General features: G+C 37.5%; 1 protein-coding gene across 10 annotated transcripts in view; it reads left to right on the top strand.

The window, feature by feature from the left end:
* Positions 1 to 22,013, top strand: part of DMXL2 (Dmx like 2) — a 58,815-nt gene that overhangs the window by 27,591 nt on the left and 9,211 nt on the right. For 5 of the 10 annotated variants that reach the window (XR_008433099.1, XR_008433101.1, XR_008433100.1 and 2 more), the window contains exons 22-44: positions 13 to 178; positions 1,149 to 1,413; positions 2,012 to 3,099; positions 4,234 to 4,425; positions 5,154 to 5,230; positions 5,514 to 5,644; positions 6,288 to 6,536; positions 8,131 to 8,312; positions 8,626 to 8,756; positions 9,247 to 9,332; positions 9,557 to 9,758; positions 10,934 to 11,051; positions 11,834 to 11,896; positions 12,291 to 12,377; positions 12,457 to 12,578; positions 13,233 to 13,371; positions 14,288 to 14,348; positions 14,425 to 14,552; positions 16,126 to 16,203; positions 16,795 to 16,886; positions 17,463 to 17,515; positions 18,134 to 18,205; positions 21,570 to 21,747. Coding sequence is in view for 7 of the 10 variants with exons in the window: in XM_053954289.1 (XP_053810264.1) it covers positions 13 to 178; positions 1,149 to 1,413; positions 2,012 to 3,099; positions 4,234 to 4,425; positions 5,154 to 5,230; positions 5,514 to 5,644; positions 6,288 to 6,536; positions 8,131 to 8,312; positions 8,626 to 8,756; positions 9,247 to 9,332; positions 9,557 to 9,758; positions 10,934 to 11,051; positions 11,834 to 11,896; positions 12,291 to 12,377; positions 12,457 to 12,578; positions 13,233 to 13,371; positions 14,288 to 14,348; positions 14,425 to 14,552; positions 16,126 to 16,203; positions 16,795 to 16,886; positions 17,463 to 17,515; positions 18,134 to 18,205; positions 21,570 to 21,747 (3,960 nt within the window). In the remaining 3 variants the exon portion in view is untranslated. Of the gene's footprint in view, positions 1 to 12; positions 179 to 1,148; positions 1,414 to 2,011; positions 3,100 to 4,233; positions 4,426 to 5,153; positions 5,231 to 5,513; positions 5,645 to 6,287; positions 6,537 to 8,130; positions 8,313 to 8,625; positions 8,757 to 9,246; positions 9,333 to 9,556; positions 9,759 to 10,933; positions 11,052 to 11,833; positions 11,897 to 12,290; positions 12,378 to 12,456; positions 12,579 to 13,232; positions 13,372 to 14,287; positions 14,349 to 14,424; positions 14,553 to 16,125; positions 16,204 to 16,794; positions 16,887 to 17,462; positions 17,516 to 18,133; positions 18,352 to 19,484; positions 20,951 to 21,569; positions 21,748 to 22,013 lie in introns of those variants that run through there. The other 5 variants (XM_053954291.1, XM_053954286.1, XM_053954285.1 and 2 more) reach the window with 5 other exon arrangements.

Here is a 22,013-nt window from a genome sequence, read left to right as displayed (position 1 = left end):
TTCTTTATACAGGTCCCAGCACGATGAAAAGATGACTGCCTTTTTCAGCCACAACTTCAATGAAGACCGATGGCGTAAAGCTGCTTTAAAAAATGCTTTTGCTTTGTTGGGAAAACAACGTTTTGAGCAGTCAGCTGCATTTTTCTTGCTAGCAGGTTCACTAAAAGATGCTATAGAGGTATCTGCTTTTGAGAAATTAAGTTTCAGTTTCTAATTTGACCTATGTTACTGCATCCTTACAAGCTGTCCTCTGATGAAATTTTCACAATTTGTGGCAGCAGAAATGGGATGGTATGTCCACACAGGACCCCCTTTTGCCCTGCAGACATACCATTTATCTCCACAGTACTGTGAAAAGCAACTGGGAAGCTGATTTGAAGGCCAGAATAATTGTTCAGATACACCATTCCTCAGTGGAAGTACTCTTGGGAGTACTTGGAGCTGTGACCCTTCTGGCAAAACTTTGTTTGAACTGCACAGTTAAGTTGTAGCACTCTGTTCAGCCTCGAGCTCTTTTGCATGACCTCTTGGTACAACATTAAGTAAAAAAAAAAAGAAGTCAAGAGTTCTCTTGTGAAGCAGTTCTGGGATCCCTTTTTAGTGGAGCTGTGATGCTGCTTGCCACAAGGGAGGTGGGAGCTGTGAGAAGGATCATAAGCTAAGCAGTATCTCTCAGGAAAGGATGGGATTTAGAGAACCTTTAGACTATCTGCCTATTTGTTTACAGTATGTTTGTCTTCACTTGAGAATGTATCTTCCTCAGAGATGTAGTTCTACATGAGATGGTGTGAAAAATAGCTTACCAGTGATGTAATAGCATGAAAGTTGGAGGGTGCAATTATTCTACTAGATAGAATAAAAATAGACATTCTTATCTTCTGCCATATTAATTTTTTAATGCTATGTACTGCTATGCATATTAAAATCCCTAAAATAGAGAAAAGTACACCTCTTTCCAAACAGAAGAAAATGTTACTTGGATATATATCACTTATATCACCATATTTTTGACCTGAAGATTAATTGCATACTTCAAAGAACAGATAAGAGGAGAAAAAAAAAATCTGTTCTATAAACATATATTGCTATCTACTTCATTTTATAGAACTCCCCTTATAGAACAATCTTTTCCCCACTGCTTACTATAGGTGTGCCTTGAGAAAATGGAAGACATCCAGTTGGCCATGGTCATTGCTCGTTTGTATGAATCAGAGTTTGAAACCTCTGTCACATACACCTCCATTCTCTATGAAAAGATTTTGGGTTGCCAGAAGGATGGAACTGGATTCAGCTGCACTAAGTTGCATTCTGATCCATTTCTGAGAAGCATTGCATACTGGATAATGAAAGATTACACACGAGCACTGGATACGTTATTGGAACAAACACCCAAAGATGATGATGAAAACCCAGGTAAGAGAAAAAATATTAATCTAATAGGGCAAACTTATTAAGAAAAAGAAGAGAGGGTCTTCAACCCCCTAACATCAAACTCAGTTCCTGCTGTCAGCTAAGCTCAGGAGAGCTGTCTTTGTTTGGCACTTCCATACAATACTTTTCTAGTAATGAATGCTGGTTGGTCTTTTTTCCAGTGGACTTAAATTCTTATTCCTACTTCTAGGAATTAGCAGTATTGTAGCAGGATTTCCTATCCCATCTATTCAAGATTAATGTTAAGTGACAGGTGGCCACATAGGTTTCATATTCCCTATAGGAATTTCCTTGGGGAAATCTCTACCTGGATGATCATCTCAGCTGCATTATAGCTTAGCTGAGTGCAATGTAACTGCAAGGCAAATGATAGAATTTGTATCTTTCTAGTCATTCAGCTCATACCTTTATTCTTATTGTGGGAAATAAGTAATTATTTCATTTTATTTTGATAACTAGACTCCAAATTGTCTTTCTTTGTGTGTTTTGATAAATCTCTAATGCAGGAAATAACTGCAAAACAGAATAATACCATCTAAAAGGCTTTTTCAATGGATGTCATATCTGTTTAATTCCTCAGTTATCGTCAAATCCTGCAATCCTGTGGTGTTCAGTTTTTACAACTATCTTCGGACCCACCCTTTGCTCATCCGAAGATACTTCAGCTCACCAGAAGGAACTCTCGCCACCTTAGGTCTAAAAACTGAGAAAAGCTTTGTAGATAAAATTAATCTTATAGAAAGAAAATTATTCTTCACTACTGCAAATGCTCATTTTAAAGTAGGCTGCCCTGTACTAGCCCTTGAAGTCCTTTCCAAAATTCCAAAAATAAGAAAAAAGTCACCTGTAGCTGAAGAAAAAGATTCATCCAGTCCTTCAATCCAGGCTGACATTTCAGATTCCAAAGCCCTACAGGATGGTGCTGGAAGTGGTGATATAGACTGGTCAAAACCCATTTCAACTTCCTTTGCTTTGGAGAGCACTGTTGAATCTTCAGCACAATTTGACTGGAGTCAACCAGCAGTAAAATTTGATGATGAGCCCCTTACTCTTGATTGGGGTGAAGACAAAAATGGATCAGATGAAGAAGACAAGAATGTTGGGATAATGATGAAAAAGTCTGATTCTAAGAGTGAAGATGAGAGGACCTCAGACACTAGCATGGTTCAAACACCACATGGGGAGGTTTCTGAGGCAGGAGACACTGAGGTTGATGTTATTGCTGAGCAACTAAAATTCAGAGCCTGTTTGAAAATCCTTATGACTGAACTGAGGACTTTGGCTACAGGTTATGAAGTGGATGGAGGAAAGCTCAGATTTCAGCTGTACAACTGGCTGGAAAAAGAGATTGCTGCTATGCATGAAATATGCAACCATGACACAGGGGACAAAGACTACTGTAAAACATATACCAAAGTAAATGGGGATCTGCTTGACCCCGAAGATATTATGGATAAGCCAGACATTGGCTCGTACGAACGGCACCAGATCGAAAGACGCAGGTTACAGGCAAAGCGAGAGCACGCTGAGAGACGGAAGTGGTGGCTGCAGAAGAACCAAGCTCTTCTCAGAGTTTTTCTCAGTTACTGTAGCCTCCATGGGGCACAAGGTGGAGGTTTAGCATCTGTAAGGATGGAGCTGAAGTTCTTGCTGCAGGAGTCACAGCAGGTAAAGCAAATTCAAAATTCATTTCTGCTGAAGAATGTGAACAGTTCTAGACTGTCAGTTATGTCAAATGCATAAGTCTGTGCCTAGATAGATTCAGGTAATGTTCTGTAAGTCTAATGGTCATGATAATTTTAATGTTCTTGGAGAAAGAGTTTGCTGTTGAAGTGTGCTGCTTTTCCCAATACGGATTATTTGGTTTTGAAGAATCTCTATGTGACACTGAGCATCAGGCTACTTATGATGATGGAATATAAATGCTGCTGTTTTATATTGTATCTGCAGTGATGTATGTGTTACTATGACATAATTTTGGTCAAAACTTCTAGGTACCTATATAATAAATTAAATTCACAGTTTTTGAAATAAAACAAAATCTCATTCCTAGACCTCTGCAGATCATGCAAAGGAGCTACAAGGAATGGGGTGTTAGCTTCGAGGCTCAACAAATAATATAAAATCAGACAGGGTACTGTTCTCTTTACTCTGTTATAGCATTTTCTACATTTCATACAAAAAGAGATATTTTACAGCAAATGTTAACTACTACACTGAGCTATAGCAAATAATCTGATACTGGGCAAGTCATTTCACATGCTCTAGTCCTAGATTTCTCCTATTTCAAATAGGGGCAACAGACAGCTGTTTTGGTGGTACTTGACTTAGAATGTATGATGTAGTCAAGCATCACACAGCTACAGCAGCAACCATCCCTTCCAGGATTTCTAGCAGAAGAGAATGAATGTACATTAAAGAATTTTTTAAAGTTCTGTTTGTTTCCCCTTGAGAAACTCAGATGATCTGGCTTTGTTCCTAAACTCACACCAGTGACTATTGTACCAACTTGTGCTACTGCAAGTACATTTTTAGTTAGTGTTTCTTAACAATCTCCACACTTCCTAATGAACTACATGAAAATACTCTTCCTGCTTGAAATCAAAATGTGATCCAGCAAACATGGCTATCAGGTCTGAACCCTGTAATTATAGTAAATAATTTGCTTTTGACAGTAAAATCTTATTGAGTAGATAGCAGTGGAAGAGGATAAATAATCTGGGAAATATATTTAAGATGTAAAATTATCTCTATTTTTTTTCAAAGCAATGATTTTAAATACAATCTTTTCTTTTAAAACAGGAAACTACTGTAAAGCAACTTCAGTCTCCACTTCCACTTCCCACAACACTACCACTGCTTTCAGCAAGCATAGCATCCACAAAAACTGTGATAGCTAATCCTGTGCTGTACTTAAACAACCACATCCATGATATACTTTACACTATTGTGCAGATGAAATCACCACCACATCCCAGTATTGAAGATGTCAAGGTAATTCATAGCTTTAATCTAAGGCCTAATGTTTGATGAAATGGAAAGATAGCAGGAAAAGACAGGAATGAGCACAGGGTGAGTTTAGGAAAGTTTGCTTTTTTAACAGTTGGACATTACCATTTTCTTGACACTGCGGATTTCATTGAACTTTCCAAGAAATCCTTGCATTTCCTCTTTTTAAGAACTGGATTGTGTTTGTTGCACTGTGAGGCAGAACCAGTTACTTTGTTACTTCTGGAGACTAAAGGAATTTATAAGCACATAATTGAGATAAGAAAAGAGATTTTGCACAAAAATATTATATCATGACTACACAAATTCCTTGTATTTTATGTATATTGAGTAGCTGTTACTACATTGAACTGCAGTGTTATATAGTACAGCTTCCAGGAACTATTCCATCAAATCCATTGTCATAACAGGACATGCTTAATCACTACTTCAGTATGCTCATTTACTGTGGCTGTTCTGTATTAGAATCAAGTTAATTATCTTGACATAGTATTAGAAGGTGTTGACTGCCATCAAATTATCTTGAACAAATAGTTATGATTTTCTAAGCACTGTAAACAGTAAACTTAAAGTAACATTCAGATACTATTTCTTGCACTTGGTTTAAAACTAGGACAATCCTGCAGAACACATTTCCAATACCCTTTAGAAAGAAATGTATTTTACTCACCTTTTATATAAAACATATAGCTCATTGGTTCTCTTTATTTTAGGTGTACACACTTCATTCTTTAGCAGCTTCACTTTCGGCATCCATTTATCAAGCACTATGCGACAGCCACAGCTACAGGTAAAGAGGGAAGTTTTCATACAGTCCTACATTTGCAGTATACTTTGTGCATCCTAAATGGAAATTCTTCCTGCATGTGACATAAAAAGGGATTAAATATTTGTTTATGGGTAAAGATACTTTTACACGTTAAACATTGCTAACTTTGATATGCCAAATCAATTTTACACAGATAAAATAAAACCAACCAATCAGGGTTTTTCAGTAAACAGTAGGAAAATATGATGTCACTCTCACTTGGAATACTCACTTTCTTATCAGAAAAAAATTTATTTGTATGTAGCAGTCAAACAGAAGCAAATCAGTTTACTGGGATGGTTTATCAAGGACTGCTTTTGAGTGATCGACGCAGACTGAGGACAGAAAGCATAGAAGAGCACGCAACTCCCAACTCATCTCCTGCTCAGTGGCCTGGTGAGACTAAAATAAGGTTACTTTTAGCTCCACTGGACCAGTTCCATGTGCCAGAATTATTTCATTGTCCTGTATGAGGGAAGAAATAGTGGATAATCATTGACAGCTGTTTCTAACTCAATTCTCAAAATAGTAAGAGCCTTTCACTTTTTCACGTATCAAAACAAATAAACTTTGTATATGGCAAACATCTTGCTTGAAGAAGAGACCATGATCTTTAGGATAAACTTAATGACAATTTGTCACCCCAGAATGTTTTCCTCCAGTCTACCTAAGCCCTTAGCAATGCTACCTCTGTTGTCTCCACAGTACAGTCCTACATGTATGCTGTACTCGGTATAGCTGTCAAAGCAGCTAGTTCTGATGTACAAGCATACACTGTGGAAGTGGTGCAGGAATTTCATAGGCACACTGAGCTGCCCATAGTATTTGCAGAGAAGTGCAGTGCAAAAGTCCCAGACCCAAGAAGGCTTTTTATAATTTTGATCTTTATGATTTTAAGAAAATTGTTAATAGTATGTTTCATCTGAATAAAAGCATCATGTGGCTTCTAGTGTTTACCATAAAGTGTAGAGGTAAAATGTTTCCTTTTTGTCCATTTGTCCTCCTACTCATTTAATCCCAGGATTTTTCCTCTTTGCAGGTGTGAGTTCACTTATCAACCTCTTAAGTTCAGCTCAGGATGAAGACCAGCCAAAGTTGAACATCCTGCTGTGTGAAGCTGTTGTAGCCGTGTACCTGAGTCTCCTGATCCACGCCCTGGCCACCAACTCGTGTAACGAGCTGTTCCGGCTGGCGGCGCACCCCCTCAACAGCCGCATGTGGGCTGCTGTCTTTGGAGGGGGAGTGAAGCTGCTCGTGAAACCCCGCAGGCAGTCTGAAAACATCCCAGGTACGCTGCTCCCTAAAGGTCACGCTAATGGTGTGCATTTTATGCCTCTTCTAGTAGGAGAACCTTCCTTCCTTTTAAAGAACTGAATTTAAGAAACTGCTGGCAAGAAAACGGTTACATTAACTAAAAAGCTGAAACAAATAATAGCCTTGCAGTTGTGCTTTTTAATGGCATACAGCACATTTTGAATTTGCCATAAAACTGTGTAGTTATTATAGTAATGATAGTAATATTAGGTGCTTACTTATAACATTTTCAGGACTTTCAGCCATTATTTTTAGGGAAAAAAAACCTGCTATAAATCAGTGATATAAATCAGTGTTAATACCGATGGGTTTTTTATGGGAGATGAGTGTTGTTATTTAATGACTGCGGTAAGTAGGAAACAATATTTCTGAAATCAGTTTATATTGCAAGGTAGGATTTCACCTAGCACAAGACCACAGAGGAGAAATACCAACTTCATCTGGCAGAAAAACAGCTCATGCATATGTAAGCTCCAACTAAACTCAGGGTTTTTTAAAGAGCAAGTGTTAATATGCTGCATGAGGAAAAGCAAAAGTGGAGATTGAGTTCAGACTCTGAAGACAAAGACAGATACAACCATTTGTGATAAACTTCAGCAATACTGAAAATCACATCACACAGACTTTTATATTTTCAATAGGCTTGAAACTTATGCAAAAATTAGACATTATCTCTCCAGAATGTAAAACCAAACAGTAATAAGGCATTGCACCATTTCAAGTTTGCACAACAGGTATTTGTCATTCATGGAATAAGTTGAACTCATTTAGGACAGTTATTTTCATAAGGTGATAGCATGAATAATTTCTGTAAGTCATGTTCATTTGAGATGTATTCTGTTTTCCTTTAACCTTCAAGCTGCTACAGCTTCTGATGTTTCAGAGGATGGTAACAAAGGTTTGTAAAGACTTGCAGTGTAGATGAGTGTTGGTAGTGGCTTTTTTGAGCAAACAGAATAGTTTTTAAATACCTAGCTCCCTTGTAATAAAGTAAGTGTGATATTCAATGTTGCCTGGCCAATAACACTTTGAAAAACAAATTCCACATTAATATTTTGGTTACTATTAAGGCATTTTAAATCATAACACTTTAAAGTAGACTTCAGTTGTCAAAAAGCCTGTCTTTCTGTTCAAATATTTTCTTTGCTACCCTAAGAATTCCTCGATTTATATGTGAGTAACTGCTAATTGTGCAGCATACTGTTAAGTGATATTTTACATATTACTTTATTTCTCAACAAAGTTTCTGAGTTTCTTTATTTCTTTCTTGAGAAATTTTTCAGCTAAAAGACTTCTTAAAAGCTACATTTCCTAAGAATTAATCCAGTATGTAAATACAAAGTAAAATGTATTTTTATAATATATCCAGTATCTAAATGCCACAATTATTGAATTTATCAGAATGAAACTTTTTTATGATTACACTTACTTTATTTAGGCTGGTTTTGATTCTAAATCAGTAGAAATTAGTATACCAATAACAGAGGTGGTTAGTTGCTTCAGTTATAAAATACAGACATTTTAAAGATGCAATATTAATATTATTTTTTTAAATTACTGGAATTTAGCACCTCCTCTTCCATCAGAAGAAATGGATAAACACCGCCGTCGGTTTAACATGAGAATGCTGGTGCCAGGAAGACCAGTAAAAGACAGCAATGTACCACCACCTGTACCTGCAGAAAGACCCTCTTACAAAGAAAAGTTTATTCCTCCAGAACTCAGCATGTGGGACTATTTTATGGCAAAGGTAATTGAAAATTCCATTAAGCTTTAAAAGACAAAAATAAAGTGAAAATTTTGAGCATTCTTAGTAGTAAGATGCAGATTATTATCCTGATAATAAAGGATAAAGAGCCTACAAGTCTATTACCTCACTTTCAAAACGTGCCTCTTGTCAGTAATAGTGATTAACACTTTCCCCCCTCTCTACTTACTTGTATTTCTAGGGACATTGACTTACAGGCTAAATTGCTGTCATTTAAACTCTATGGGAGTCATAAGTGAAGTCAGAGAAGAGATGAGAATATTGTTTTTATACAGACTTTTGCTTTGCATTGCAGCCCTTTCTCCCTTTATCAGACAGTGGTGTTATATACGATTCTGATGAAAGCATTCACAGTGATGAGGAAGAGGACGACGCTTTCCTCTCCGATGTGCAGATCCAGGAACACACAGATGCCAATTCTTACAGGTCAGCAGAAACTGTCACTCTTTTAGAATAATTATGTTGTATGCTTACCTTTGCTTCCAAATTGAAAAAAAAGTACGGATCTTCTGCGCCATCCAACGTAAGTCAAGCAATTTTAGTACTGTGGGCAGACTTGTCTGTGGCAACGGGGTTACGGAAATTACAAATTCTCATCACAATAACAGTTCCCCATTTACTTGCCAGAAAAAAGGGATTAGGAAGTTAAAGTTGTGTGGTTTGCAGTTTTTTGGGGAGGGGAAAACAACTGAGAAGCACACATTTTCATTTTTAAGACTCAACAGAAGGTGCCGCAATACCAGCTCTAGAATAATGATTTAGACTGCTGATTTAAGCATGTTGCTTTTGAATGAGGTGCAGGTTAAATACAACCTTTCTACAATGTTTTTCTAACCTGTGTATTTGCTTGAAGAGGAAAAATACTCTGTAGATAACTCTTAATATTTTTTTAACACGACTAAATCTTTTTATACAGCTGGGCTCTTCTACATCTGACAATGGTAAAATTAGTTCTGCACAACATTAAGAACTTCTTTCCCATTGCTGGTCTGGAATTCACTGGTATGCTAAATCCTGCTTTACATTTTATTTTTCTGTATATATGGCTTTCTGTCAGATTTCATGTTTTAATTCTAACTTTAAAATTAAAATAATTAAATATATTATCTATTACAATTGCCAACATATACATTTCCAAAAAAGATTTTTTTGGATGGTTATTATGGGGTTTTATACTCACTTAATGTTTTTTCTCTGAGCCTTACTTCATTAATATTTCTGTTTAGATCTGCCTGTAACATCTCCATTGGGCATAGCTGTAATAAAAAATTTAGAACACTGGGAACAGATTCTTCAAGATAGAATGGACCAGTTTGAAGGCCCACCTCCAAACTACATCAATATTTACCCCAGTGACCTGGGTGTAGGGGCAGGACCAGCTATTCTCCGCAATAAAGCAATGATTGAACCTGAGAACACACCATTCAAGTAAGTATTTTTTTCCTAGCCAAAACACATTCTTTGATCACAGAAATTTTAAAGAGGATTTCCTCCTCATGTTAAACAGCCAAACAAAGATTGTTTAGCTCTTAGGTCTGGTAGCCAATGTTTTACAGAAACCATTTTCCCACATCCCTTTGTTCATTCTTATGCAGCTGCCTGTCTCCTGCAGCAGCCTTTACTTCCTCTGCTGCACCTCTCACAGCTGCAACAAGAAAGGAAAATGAGGAAAGAGCAGAGGTTGTAGGAATCAAGGGCAGGGGCTGCTGCTGGGAACACCCTATTCAACCTGTTTTACTATTCCTTCAGTAGCAGTTGTCTCTCACTCTGTCCCAGCAACAGAAGAGTTATTATAATACATGCAGATGTCTGGGGGAGAAGGTCCCTTTAGAGGCTGATCCTCCTGTGTTTAGACAGTGTCATGCCTGGAGGTGTCTGTAAATGCAGATAGTGAACTGTGTTTTCAACTCAAAAATAGCTTGCTTTTCTCAATATATTAAACTACAACTGAGTCAACAGTGCAAAATGAGTCAGCAGTGCCCTGGCAGCCAGGAGGGCCAAGCGTGTTCTGGGGAGCATCAGGCACAGCATGGCCAGCCAGACAAGGGAGGGGATTGTCCTGCTCTGCTCTGCACTGGGGCAGCCTCACCTCGAGTGCTGGGGGCAGTTTTGGGTGCCACAATATAATAAGGATATAAAACTATTAGAGAGCATCCAAATGAGGGCAGTGAAGGTGGTGAAGGGCCTGGAGGTGAAGCCATGTGAGGAGCAGCTGAGGGCACTGGGTCTGTTCAGCTGGAGCAGACTGAGGGCAGACCTCACTGCAGGTACAGCTTCCTCCTGAGGGGAAGAGGAGGGGCAGGCACTGATCTCTGATCCCTGGTGACAGTGACAGGACACGAGGGAATGAATGGCCTGAAGCTGTGTCAGTGGAGGTTTAGGTGTGTACTTAGAAAAAGCTTCTTCACCCAGGAAGTGGTTGGGCACTGGAACAGGCTCCCTGGGGAGGTGGGCGCAGCACCACCAACAAAGTTCCAGAAGTGTTTGGTCAACGCTTTCAGGCACGTGATGGAATTCTTAGACTTGAGTTAGGCTTCAATGATCCTTGTGGGTCCCTTCCAACTCAGGATACTCTCTTTCTTTCTTTCTTCTGTTTTATCCAGATCAAAGGATTACTCGGCTCTTCCAGCAAAAAGGCTCTGGCATTTTCTTGTGAAGCAAGAACTTCTTCAGGAGACTTTCATAAGATATATATTCACAAAGAAAAGAAAGCAGAGTGAGGTAAACAAAGGATGTAACTTTTTTTAAAAAACAAAGCTCAATTATAACTGTTCCTCAGTCTCCTCAGTATTTAATTTTTCTTCCCATTTTTCATTGACATTTCAGTTTCATTTAGCAATGTTTGGATTTTTTTCAAAATCAACATGACTGTCATGTTGTTGATTGGGATATCAACTGAAACAAACATTTTTAAACAAGACATATCTCACCTTTATGTATTTGAATACTATCCTAACAAACAGAACATTTGCAATAACAGTAAAGAGCAAAGAATTTTGAAAATTCTTTCTTTTTTTGGTGTGTCATACTGAAAAAGGAATTTAAATGTGCTATTCATTTGTGTATATGTATATATGCATGAGTAATATATACATATAAAGGTAATATTATATAGTAATATATAATATGGGGCTTTACAAATTGTACCGGTTACAACTTCTATGTTCTAACTGAAAATTTAAGCCAACACATAAATATAATGGGAAATAAGTATATGATTTAATATCTTTTAGAATTCCTGTAAGTATGGAGTTTGTGTGTGTATTACTCCTCCATTTATTTACTATATCATACATTTTGTGTTCATCTAGGAGGCATTACATTTTAAGTGAGTTTGTTTAGATTCCTGTCTTAGTTTCTGTGCCTTTTATAAAAAGTTAAAAGTACATTTGTCATCATTTACTGACAGAGTGGCCTTTAAAATCTAGTTTGGAATGTTTCATTCTTTTTTTATATTTGTTTGTGCATGTGTTTTGTGTTTGTGACTGTGTGATGTTATGTAGTCTGTAGAAGATCGTGTGGAGCAGGTCAAACAAAACTGCGTAGCAGAAGATCACAAAAACAAGGTAGTATCCCTTCTCCCAAACCTCTAGCACATTCTTAAAAGTTCTGTGGAACTAGCCTTTCTTTTCTAATGTGACTAACAGAAGCTGTGTGTTCCGTGTAGTCTGTGTGACAGGCTTTTAATCCATGAACTAACTTTGGATGTCCTGATAATTGGGATGAGTGAACACCTTGTAAATAGCGCTGCACACACAACTTTGTGTTTCTTACACTCAAATATCACATCTGGCTACTAGAACACCAAAGAGTATGAGAAGTCTAAAGTTGAGCTGCTGAAACAATGCTAAGGCCACTGAACTTTTCTTGCATGAATTTTGTATAGATTTTTGCACTCTGAATGTATCACTACAAAATGGATTTTCACATTAATTGAAGTTTTTTATAAATGTTTTGTAGGTTGAAGCAGATCTTGGATACCCTGGAGGAAAAGCAAAGATCATTCACAAAGAATCAGATATGATAATGGCATTTGCAGTTAACAAGGTAAGCCTCAAATACTACAAGAAATTTAATAAAATATCTTAATTATAGTTAGTATAAATTTTGTATTTGTGCTGCATAGGCAAACAGCAATGAAATTGTTTTGGCATCTACACATGATGTTCAAGAACTTGATATTTCAGCTCTACTAGCTGCTCAGTCATTTATATGGATTGGGGAAGAATATGACAGAGAGTCTAAAAGGTAAGACTGTTTCTTTGTGATTATATTAATAAGAGTATTGATTTTCTGTGAGGCTGTGTCTGTATTACCTGTGTAAGTACAAATGGAGCATACAACAAACATTAATTACTCTTCTTCAGTAGGTTTCAAATTGCTTTGCAAGTGAGGGAAAGCAAGAGAATAATTACTGTCTTTAGAATGTGTGCACTGCACAGTGACATGAAATCCCACGTGGTGCATAAGATAATGAAGGAAGTGCTACCTTGGACACCCTGCAGTTCCCTTGCATCAGTGCAGTGTGGAGGGCAGCTGTGGTAGCTGATGCTGGTTGTTCCTGTCCCCTCCATTCCTGTGCTGAGAGCTGTGAATGCATCAGCTGCAGCCAGCACTCTGCTGTACCAGCTCCCTGCACACTGCACACACAGGTCAGGGACAGCCCAACAATATTCTTCTCAGGGAAGCTAATATTCTTATACTGGGATCATCTCTTGAGATTAAACATGGATAGATTTGGGGCTCATGGAAAGAATTTGTACTGCATAAGTGCAGGAATTATCAATTTATAGTCTCATTATTGTCACTTCCTCTACCCACTGCCATTAGGCTCTTGACAAATAATTAAAGACTATTAGGAGCAAAGAAGCATTTGTTTAAAGCAGAACTGTTCTTTCACAGTTCCGATGACGTTGACTTCCGTGGTTCTACCACAACACTGGCTCCTTCAAGTGCACCATCATTTGGAGTGAGTCAGATCCAGCCATCTCCATCCATGCCCTGGCTAGGCACTGGGCAAACCAGCACTGGAGCTGGTGTGGTGAGTACTTCCGTGTGTGCAGCTCAGGAGAGGGGGCTGTTTATCATCTGTTATTTACTAGAGAGACCTAGTGTGCATTAGTCATCATACTGTCAATTCAGTATTGACATAAAAGGCCAACAGCAACCAAGACCTGGCCAAAAAGAAGGCCAAACTAATCATTTGCTCATATATTGTGACTTATCATTTTTCATATACTGTGACACAGAATTATTGTGATATAGAAAATAATGGGTCAGTCTGGGTGGTTTATTGTGGGAAATAGTAAAGGTAAGAAGACTTTCAGAAAGATGAGAAAGCAGGCCATAGAGGGAGAGAGAAATTACAGCTAGCTACAGCTGCAAAGTCTGAAAGTAGAAAAGTTACAATAGTACAGCAAGCAAGGACATGAAACAATAGTTTGAGTTTTAGGCTTGGCCAAGACAGACCTTAAGACTGCAGAAAAATATGCTTAGCAAGATAGAGGGTTTTAAGCTTAATAATGAAGTATTGTATATTATTAATAGAAAGTATTGTGTGAAGCAGGTGTACGTGTGACGGGCTAGAACAATTGTCTATAAGCTTTAGCAATATGCTATTGGCTAGAAAGTTTTTAAAATGCTCTGTAACAAAGAAATCTTTGGCTGCTGCTGGCAAGACATGAGCTGTTGCCATCTTCCAATTGTCTCAACCGTGTAACGAGACTGATGCTGCAATAAAGCTCAAGGAATGTAACCCAGCAGTCCTGTCCTGTTCGTAAAAACCACCGACAGTTTTCTTTCTTATGGGAATTTTGATGTAGGACCATTCAAATAATGTTAGCTTAATAGATTTTTTTTTAACTAGGGGACACTTACCATGTAATAGCATAAACAAAATTGAATAGTGTGTTTGTCTTTTTCAAAATTATTTTAATTGTTCTTTATTTCATGTAAAGCTGATTAAAAGAAATCTGAATAACGTCAAGAGAATGGCTTCACATCCAGTCCATCAGTACTGTAAGTGAATCATTAGTATGGAATTGATAATTTTCTACAAAATACTGTACTATTAATGATCATCTTTTAATCTTAGATCTTACAGGAGCACAAGATGGAAGTGTCCGAATGTTTGAGTGGACAAGGCCACAGCAGCTGGTGTGCTTCCAGCAGGCTGGGAATGCCAGGGTGACAAGGATGTATTTCAATGCCCAGGGAAATAAGGTAAGTACAACATGTAGGGTTTTGTTGGGGGGTTGGAGTTTTTATTCATAAGGAAACATCTGTTTGTGCTGTGACCTCTAAAGCAGTTTTACTGCTGCCATGCAGAACTCTTAGGATGCCCTAGAACAATGATATTGTGTTGTGCATTTTGGCTGCATGTGGGAGCTTTGTAATAAACCCTGACGCTTATTCTGCTTGTTCTTCTCTCAGCTCCACACTGCCATCCCATATCCTATTTGCCACATTTTCACACTATTTGTTCTCCCTCTTCAGAAACCTGTGTTCCCAGGTGGTGATCTTTTTAAATTAAATATTTTTAAAAAACTACAGAGATTCCTTATTTTATAGATGCACACTTGTATCAATAATAGAATCATTAAGGGCAGAAAAGACTCCCAAGATCATCAAGTCCAGCTGTCAATCAGTATATGCACAGGTCTTCAAGAAGTGCCTCCCACTTTGCCTTCTGGCCAAGATAAAGTTTTCACATAATGCATTACCTAGAAGAATCTGGAAGACAAGGATAATTCAGCCCATGAGTCAAAGGCTGTGAGTGTACTCCACTAGAATGGAGAGCAGAAGGAGTATAAAAAGGCATGCTTTGGCCAGAAGTGACTCTGTGAGGGATATGAGATGCAGAAAGAAGAGTAGAGAAAGAAAGAAACTGGGAGGAATACCCACCTCTTCAGTTTTTCATGTTGCCCATTCTATTAATTTAACAGGTCTTGTCTGCATTTTAACTGACAAAATATTTCACTTCTTTATTGTTAAAAGTTATAAAAAGTTAATTAAAGGTGTTTGGACATGACTGTACATAGCTATAAAACAGCAATTGTGACATAGCTGGAAATATAAAGTATCTCTCAGCATATCTATTTTCAGGTGGCATAGAATGTCATTTAAACTTATTCTAAAAATGTGGTTTGAGATATTGCAATCTTACCATTATGTGGGAATCAATCTTAAGTCAGGAATTAAGATGTACTTGTTGTTGCTGTGCTTCACATGAAGGTCATTCAGGCGGGACTTGTGAAACCCAACTAAAAAGAGAAAATATAAAAAATATTTCTAAAATTATTTTGTAAAACACTTACAGAACATGCTGCATAGAATATACAATATTAAATGTTATTCATTTTGGTTAATAAATATAGCTCACTCATTTTACCATTCATGACTTTGTTTTTATCATGCTTTTGTGGCATGCTGTCATTCATCTTACTTTTTTAAGCATTTTCAAGTAGAGTCATGGAGTAATGATACCTTTGTTAGCTTTAGCATCTAACATTAGGATCTGAGAGATAAACTTTCATGCTTTCTGCATTTCCAGAAAAGAATTGGGTATGCAGGAGAGCATCAATCATTAAATATTCATTAAACAATCAGCATTGAACTCACTTGGCTTCTAAACTGGTTTTTATTTTATGTCTTCACCATGATTGTTATTGATATTCAATTTGCAGGGGAAGATTTGGTGGTTCAGGTGGGTTTTTCCCTGAAGTCAGCAGTTTACTGTCATGAAGCATCCAGTAACCACCATGTCATGCTAATAAATGCAGTTTATTCCTTGCAGTGTGGTGTTGCTGATGGTGAAGGTTTTCTAAGTATTTGGCAAGTAAACCAAACCACCTCAAATCCTAAGCCCTACCTGGTAAGTAAACAGAATTTTTTAATTCTTATTATTATTGTAGAGGATAGGAAAGTCTTTGAAACTGGCCCAGAGTATATGATTTTAATGAGACATATTTGATTTTGCTGCTTTTTAGTTGGCACACTTCATCAAAACGACTGCAGAGTTTCAATGATACATCTTTGCAAAACCAATTGCACCATAACCATAAGCTACAGTGTAATTACAAATACTCCTTCAACATTGCCCGTGTTTAAATTAAAAATCAGAGCCACAACTTATGACTTTATAATCCCAAAACTAAGTAAAGATACACTCTTCAATACATTTTACTGCTTCTTAACATGAAGACCATGCTTAATTTATCAGGCTGTTGTCATACACTATACTGTGGATTTGTTCTTTGTCTCTTATTGTAGTATCTTTTCATTTTATACTGGATTTTAAACCATTAGTTCCATTCTCAGTTTCAAACTGTCAGTTTTTAAGCTTTGTTTCAAAGACTCTTTGTGTTTTGCTATCACTGACATCAGACTCAGAATAGTTACTTTTGATGCCAATAACAACTGGTACTTACCAGTTGCACTTTTCTGTTTGTTTTGTTTTTAATAGAGTTGGCAGTGCCACAGTAAAACCACAAGTGACTTTGCATTTATAACCTCCTCAAGTCTAGTTGCTACATCGGGACAATCCAATGATAACAGGTGTGTTTAAAGAAACAATGAAGAATTTCAAAACTACTTTTTCATCTCCCTTAACTTGCTAAGCTCTTGGGCATTAATGTGTGGCTGACATTTTTAAGGCTCATTGTTCTAAGTTTTGTTACAGCTTGAACTTTCCAGATAATTTCTTTGAATATCGTTTCTTCAATTACTTGTTTCCAAGTTTAGTTTATGTGAGGAGTGGTCAATAATTAACCATTTTTTTCAAGTTGTATTCCCAATGCAACTACTTTGACATGATGCTGTTGCTGGGAGTAGAAATTTCTTCAGCAAAGCAGGATAATTATTTTCCTCTGAAAATAATAACTTCTATAATTATTTGACACAGCCTTTGATCAATGCACATTTTAAGAGTGGAAGGTATAGTTCCACTAAGAAGCATAAAAGAGCAAAGAAAAGCATTTAAACTCTTAGTTCTTTGCTAATGCTCTCCAATAACTGCAGAAGTGTTCAATTCTGCCTTCTAGACTGACATAAAATGATAGCACTTTTGAAGTCATGTCACCCCATGAGTCACCTGGCAATAGGCCATAATGATTTTGGATTTTTCTCCCTCAGAAACGTGTGCCTCTGGGACACCTTGGTTTCATCTAGTAACAGTCTTATACACGGTAAGTACTGTGGTGAAAATTGAATTTCTGCTTCTTACTGACTAAGGAAATACAGCTTGTGTGTGCATTTGGGGCAAGGGGAAAACCTTATACTGGGGAACAGATCTAAGTTTGTGCTGCACACTAGGTTCTACATGTTCTCTAGCATGATGTTAATCTGCTCTCTATGGAAAAGTATGAAGAACATCATAGAATTGTTTGGGCTGGAAGGGACCGTAAAAATCATCTCTTTCCACTCCCCTTGCCATGAGCAGGGACACCTTTCACTAGACCAGGTTGCTCAAGATCATCTCTACTTTTTCTAAATCAGGAATTTATCTGAACTTTATATGGTAAATTTTATATTTTCTTAAATTTTAAATTCAGGTATGACCCTGTATTCTAAAGTAACTTAGACTGCATATCATGCTTTCTTGTGCATTAGCTCTAGGTATTTCTTATGAGAGCACTAAGCTGTCAGCTGATAAGATATTACCCATATGAAGGAATATGTCCTTCATAAGGACATAAGCAAAGTTAGAAAATATTCAGGTAGCAATTTATAGAAGAAAGGCATTTTAAGATTGAGAGCTACTTACAGTTTCAAATCTATTAAATTCTGACATCCTTCTTCTTCAGCCTTCACTTGTCATGACCACGGTGCCACAGTACTTCAGTATGCACCCAAGCATCAACTGCTCATTTCTGGAGGTAGGAAGGGATATGTCTACATCTTTGACATCAGACAGAGGCAAATCCTTTTCACCTTCCAAGCACATGAGTCAGCTGTTAAGGCCCTTGCACTGGATCCTTCCGAGGACTATTTTGTCACGGGCTCGGCTGAAGGCAACATGAAGGTAAGGCATGGAGGAGCAGGGTTCTGGAGGAGGGTGTTTGGCTGAATACATACTGTCTTATGTAAATAGCCAGATAAATGCAGTAGCAAAACAAAAACAATCCTCAAAACCCCAAGCCTACACTTGTCGTATAGCCTGCTTGCTTTACATTTATACTGTAAACTGAAATGTACTGGTAGGCTTCTAAAGCAAGTAGGTTTTTCCCTCCTCTAAAGAATAGTCTTCTTAAGGTTGTGAGACTGATTTTAAGTGGATAAAGCAAAGCGCATGGTTCTGAAATCTTACCTTTGTTTTTCTCTTACTTACAAATATTCTGGCTTTGCTGTTGGACATTTCTTTGTAACACAGGGGGCGCTCGGCAACTTCGACATTGTGTAAAGTTTCTGTATCACCAAGTTCTATTTTTTTCTCCTGATGCTGTAGCCCCAGACAGCTACTGAGAGGTCAGAGTAGCAAGAAACAAACACCAACATGAAAACAAATGAACAAAACAAACAAACCAACACACAAACATCAAAACAAAACAAAACAAAACAAAAGCCACAGAAATACAGTCCCTGTTTTAAGGGCCATTTTACCTGAATACTAAGGGAAGGAAATACAACATGGTAAAGAGAAGGTGAATACAGTTTCTTTCCTTTTCTGGAGGACTGCTTTACAGGGGCTTTCATGGCCTGGCCTTGCTGAAGCTCCTGCTACTTAGGACACAACAGGCAGCTGTGCTTCCTACCCCTCTGCACGCTTATTAATTATGCAGCTTACTCTCTGCAGCATTCCTTAGCAGCAACGCATTTCCAGCTGCTGGAAAGCTGACAGTAGTGATCTCGGATGAAAATGCAACCTTTCCATTTCTGCAGTTTTCATGGGGGGGCAGCTGGGAGAAGGACTCTGATCAGGTAACATGGGGAAGCTTCACCCTGCCCAATACCCAGCTGGTCCACAGTAAGGCAGCCTTACTCTGCATCAGCAGCCTCTCAAGACTCTTGGACTTGTAGTAATTGTTGTAATGAGGCAACAAAAAAATATCCTTTATCTTTCTCAATAGAGTTTAGGACAGCCAGGAATCTGAAACATTAGGGGGGAAAATACAAATCCTTTAATATTAATCTCCTTTTGTCATTCTTTTGATACAGGTGTGGAGACTGACCGGCTACAATTTAATTCATTCATTTAAAAATGAACATGCTAAGCAATCCCTTTTCAGAAATATTGGTGCTGGTGTCACCCAGATTGAGACTGTGCAAGGCAATCGTATCTTCTCCTGTGGAGCAGATGGCACACTGAAAATGAGGGTTCTTCCCAATGCTTTCAATGTACCTTCAGGCATTTTTGACATTCTGTAGCGGTCTGTGAGCTAATCCTGGTTTCTATAATGTCCCTATGAGTAGCTAAAAACACAGTGATATGCACTGTGGAAAGAAAACGTTGTGTTTCCTTTCAAATCAGTTACTGCAGCATTAAGTATTATGGGGAGAAAACCAACACTTTACAACAGGTATATTTTGAATATGCCCATAAGGATCAGTGGGGTGGAAATGCACGTACTGGATTGTAAAAGCAAGGAGTTCAACCCGGTATTGTTGGTTGTGGGGGGTTATTGCTCAGTAACCCACATGCTGCATTTTGTGAGTGTTGTAAAGATCCTCACAGTTGTCAGTCACTTCACAAGCACTGTGGCTCTACAAGTCAGTAAGCATTTCTGACGTGATTCTGATTACTTTTATTCCAGTTTTTCCCACTAAATGAAGCATGTATACAACTTCTCATTGTAAAATAGTTTAGTTTTAATTAAGGGTACTCAGTGTATTTGATTTCTGCAGAAAGTGTAATGGATGCAAATGCCGTGGAACATGTGCAATCAAGGACGTACTGTGAGAGATGTATCATTTTATGCTGAGATTTTTTTTCCCAGTTAGTATTATTGCACAGTTGATACTGTAACTTGCACATCAATACATTTTTAAATGCGATGGGGTTTAATTTGCACAGTATTTTCCTTTCTTTCTGAGCTATGTTTTCTATTGGACACCTGCCTTTACTTTAGGAATGTATTGTAAGCACTAAATGTTTGTAGTGAAGACATCCAGCATTCTAGTCAGCTTTGAGTTTTGAAAATCATTTGTCCAGAAAATACTTCATTAAATGAAGCTGTTAAGAGAATACCAATGGAACATATAATGCCACATTTCAGATGAATGTCAGGCTTTATGTGGCCAGCTAGTAAATAGTGGATAAAACTGGTAATTAAATTATTACCAGAGTATATTGTATAAACTATGCAGAGTTCAATATTGTTTGCTTGTAATATAACTAGCTACTCTTGTCAGATGTATTTTTCTGTTGTAAACAAAAAACATGTTCTTCAAGGACTGGAATGGATGTCTGTGTATTTAAATGTTAACAAACTGTCTTATTCCTCCAATGAAATTTTGATGTCTGTGCTGTATTGTAAGATATACTAGAATAAAAAGCACCTTTCTCCAAAGGTGATTTTAAATTGCAGCTTGTGAAGTAGGAGAAGTATGAAAATAAGGAAGGGTAAATGTCACTGTTTAGTTTTCCCTTTGTAAGTTAAATAAATTACTTTTATTTCATGAAACAGTCCATTCTAGAACTCTTCCTTATATTTAAACAGATTTATCTAAATCTCCAGTACATTGACTGGATACTTACTGAGTTAGCTTTAACTTGACCTCAGACTGTATTGAAATAAAAAAGATTAGCTGTTTATATTTTATTTTCAGCTGTTCTTGGCAAGTGCAAGGTTAACAGAATTAAATTCCACAGCTGCAAGAAGAAAAGAGGCAGAATTTTCTGGCTTTCCTTCTTCAAAAGATTGATCCAAGTGTTTCAACAATGTTTTGCACAAGTTTACCATGCTTTGAGATAGGTACATTATCTAGAAAATATCACGTCTGACTTGAACTGTGTTTGCCCGAGTATATTGCTGACTTTAGGGGTATTTTAGCTGTATTGTGGTATTAGTACCACAATTCAATTTTTGAAAAAACACCACAATCAAACAAACATGAAAAAACTACCAACCAAAACCCTCACGCCCCCCACAAAAGTCACAAGCAGCCCATGGAATTGTAGCTCTGGAGTGTGAAGTGTCACATAGGTATGGATAGAATTTTTAGTCTGCGAGTTCTGATGTATATACTCGTTCAAAGTATTAATTTAGATTTTTTTGTTCCTTTCTGCATCTCTCTCCTTAGCATGCAAGGCCTTAGTGATAACAGCAAGTATCCCAAGAAGAGCCCAGCCATCCCTGTGTCACACGCTGGAGCTTAGCTGCAGCAGAGGGATTCCTCCAGCACATTTGCTAAACAAGGTTCTGCAGGCACAGACATTCCCAAATTCATTAATTCCTTCAACAGGGCCTGGATCACACAGGTATTAAACAGCTCAGTGCAGTTCAGGATTTAAATAACACTTTGCTTCTAAGTATTTGAGTGCACTCCATGAACTTTAGCAATAGACACAGGCAGCTTAGAAATTCAGGTAGGAGTTTTCCAAGAGCATGATTTTGAATCTAGATACATAAAACAACAGTAGAGATTTTTGTTCCAACATTAAATTTAGAAATCTGAAATACCAGCACAAAGTTAAAATAAAAAAGTTCCTATTATTTCTCATCTTTAACTCAAAAATTTGAATGT

Source organism: Vidua chalybeata, chromosome 13 (assembly GCF_026979565.1).
Source record: "Vidua chalybeata isolate OUT-0048 chromosome 13, bVidCha1 merged haplotype, whole genome shotgun sequence".
In the NCBI taxonomy this organism is placed as follows: domain Eukaryota; kingdom Metazoa; phylum Chordata; class Aves; order Passeriformes; family Viduidae; genus Vidua; species Vidua chalybeata.
The sequence above is the reverse complement of the archived record's forward strand: the minus strand, read 5'-3'. Positions and strand labels throughout refer to the sequence as shown.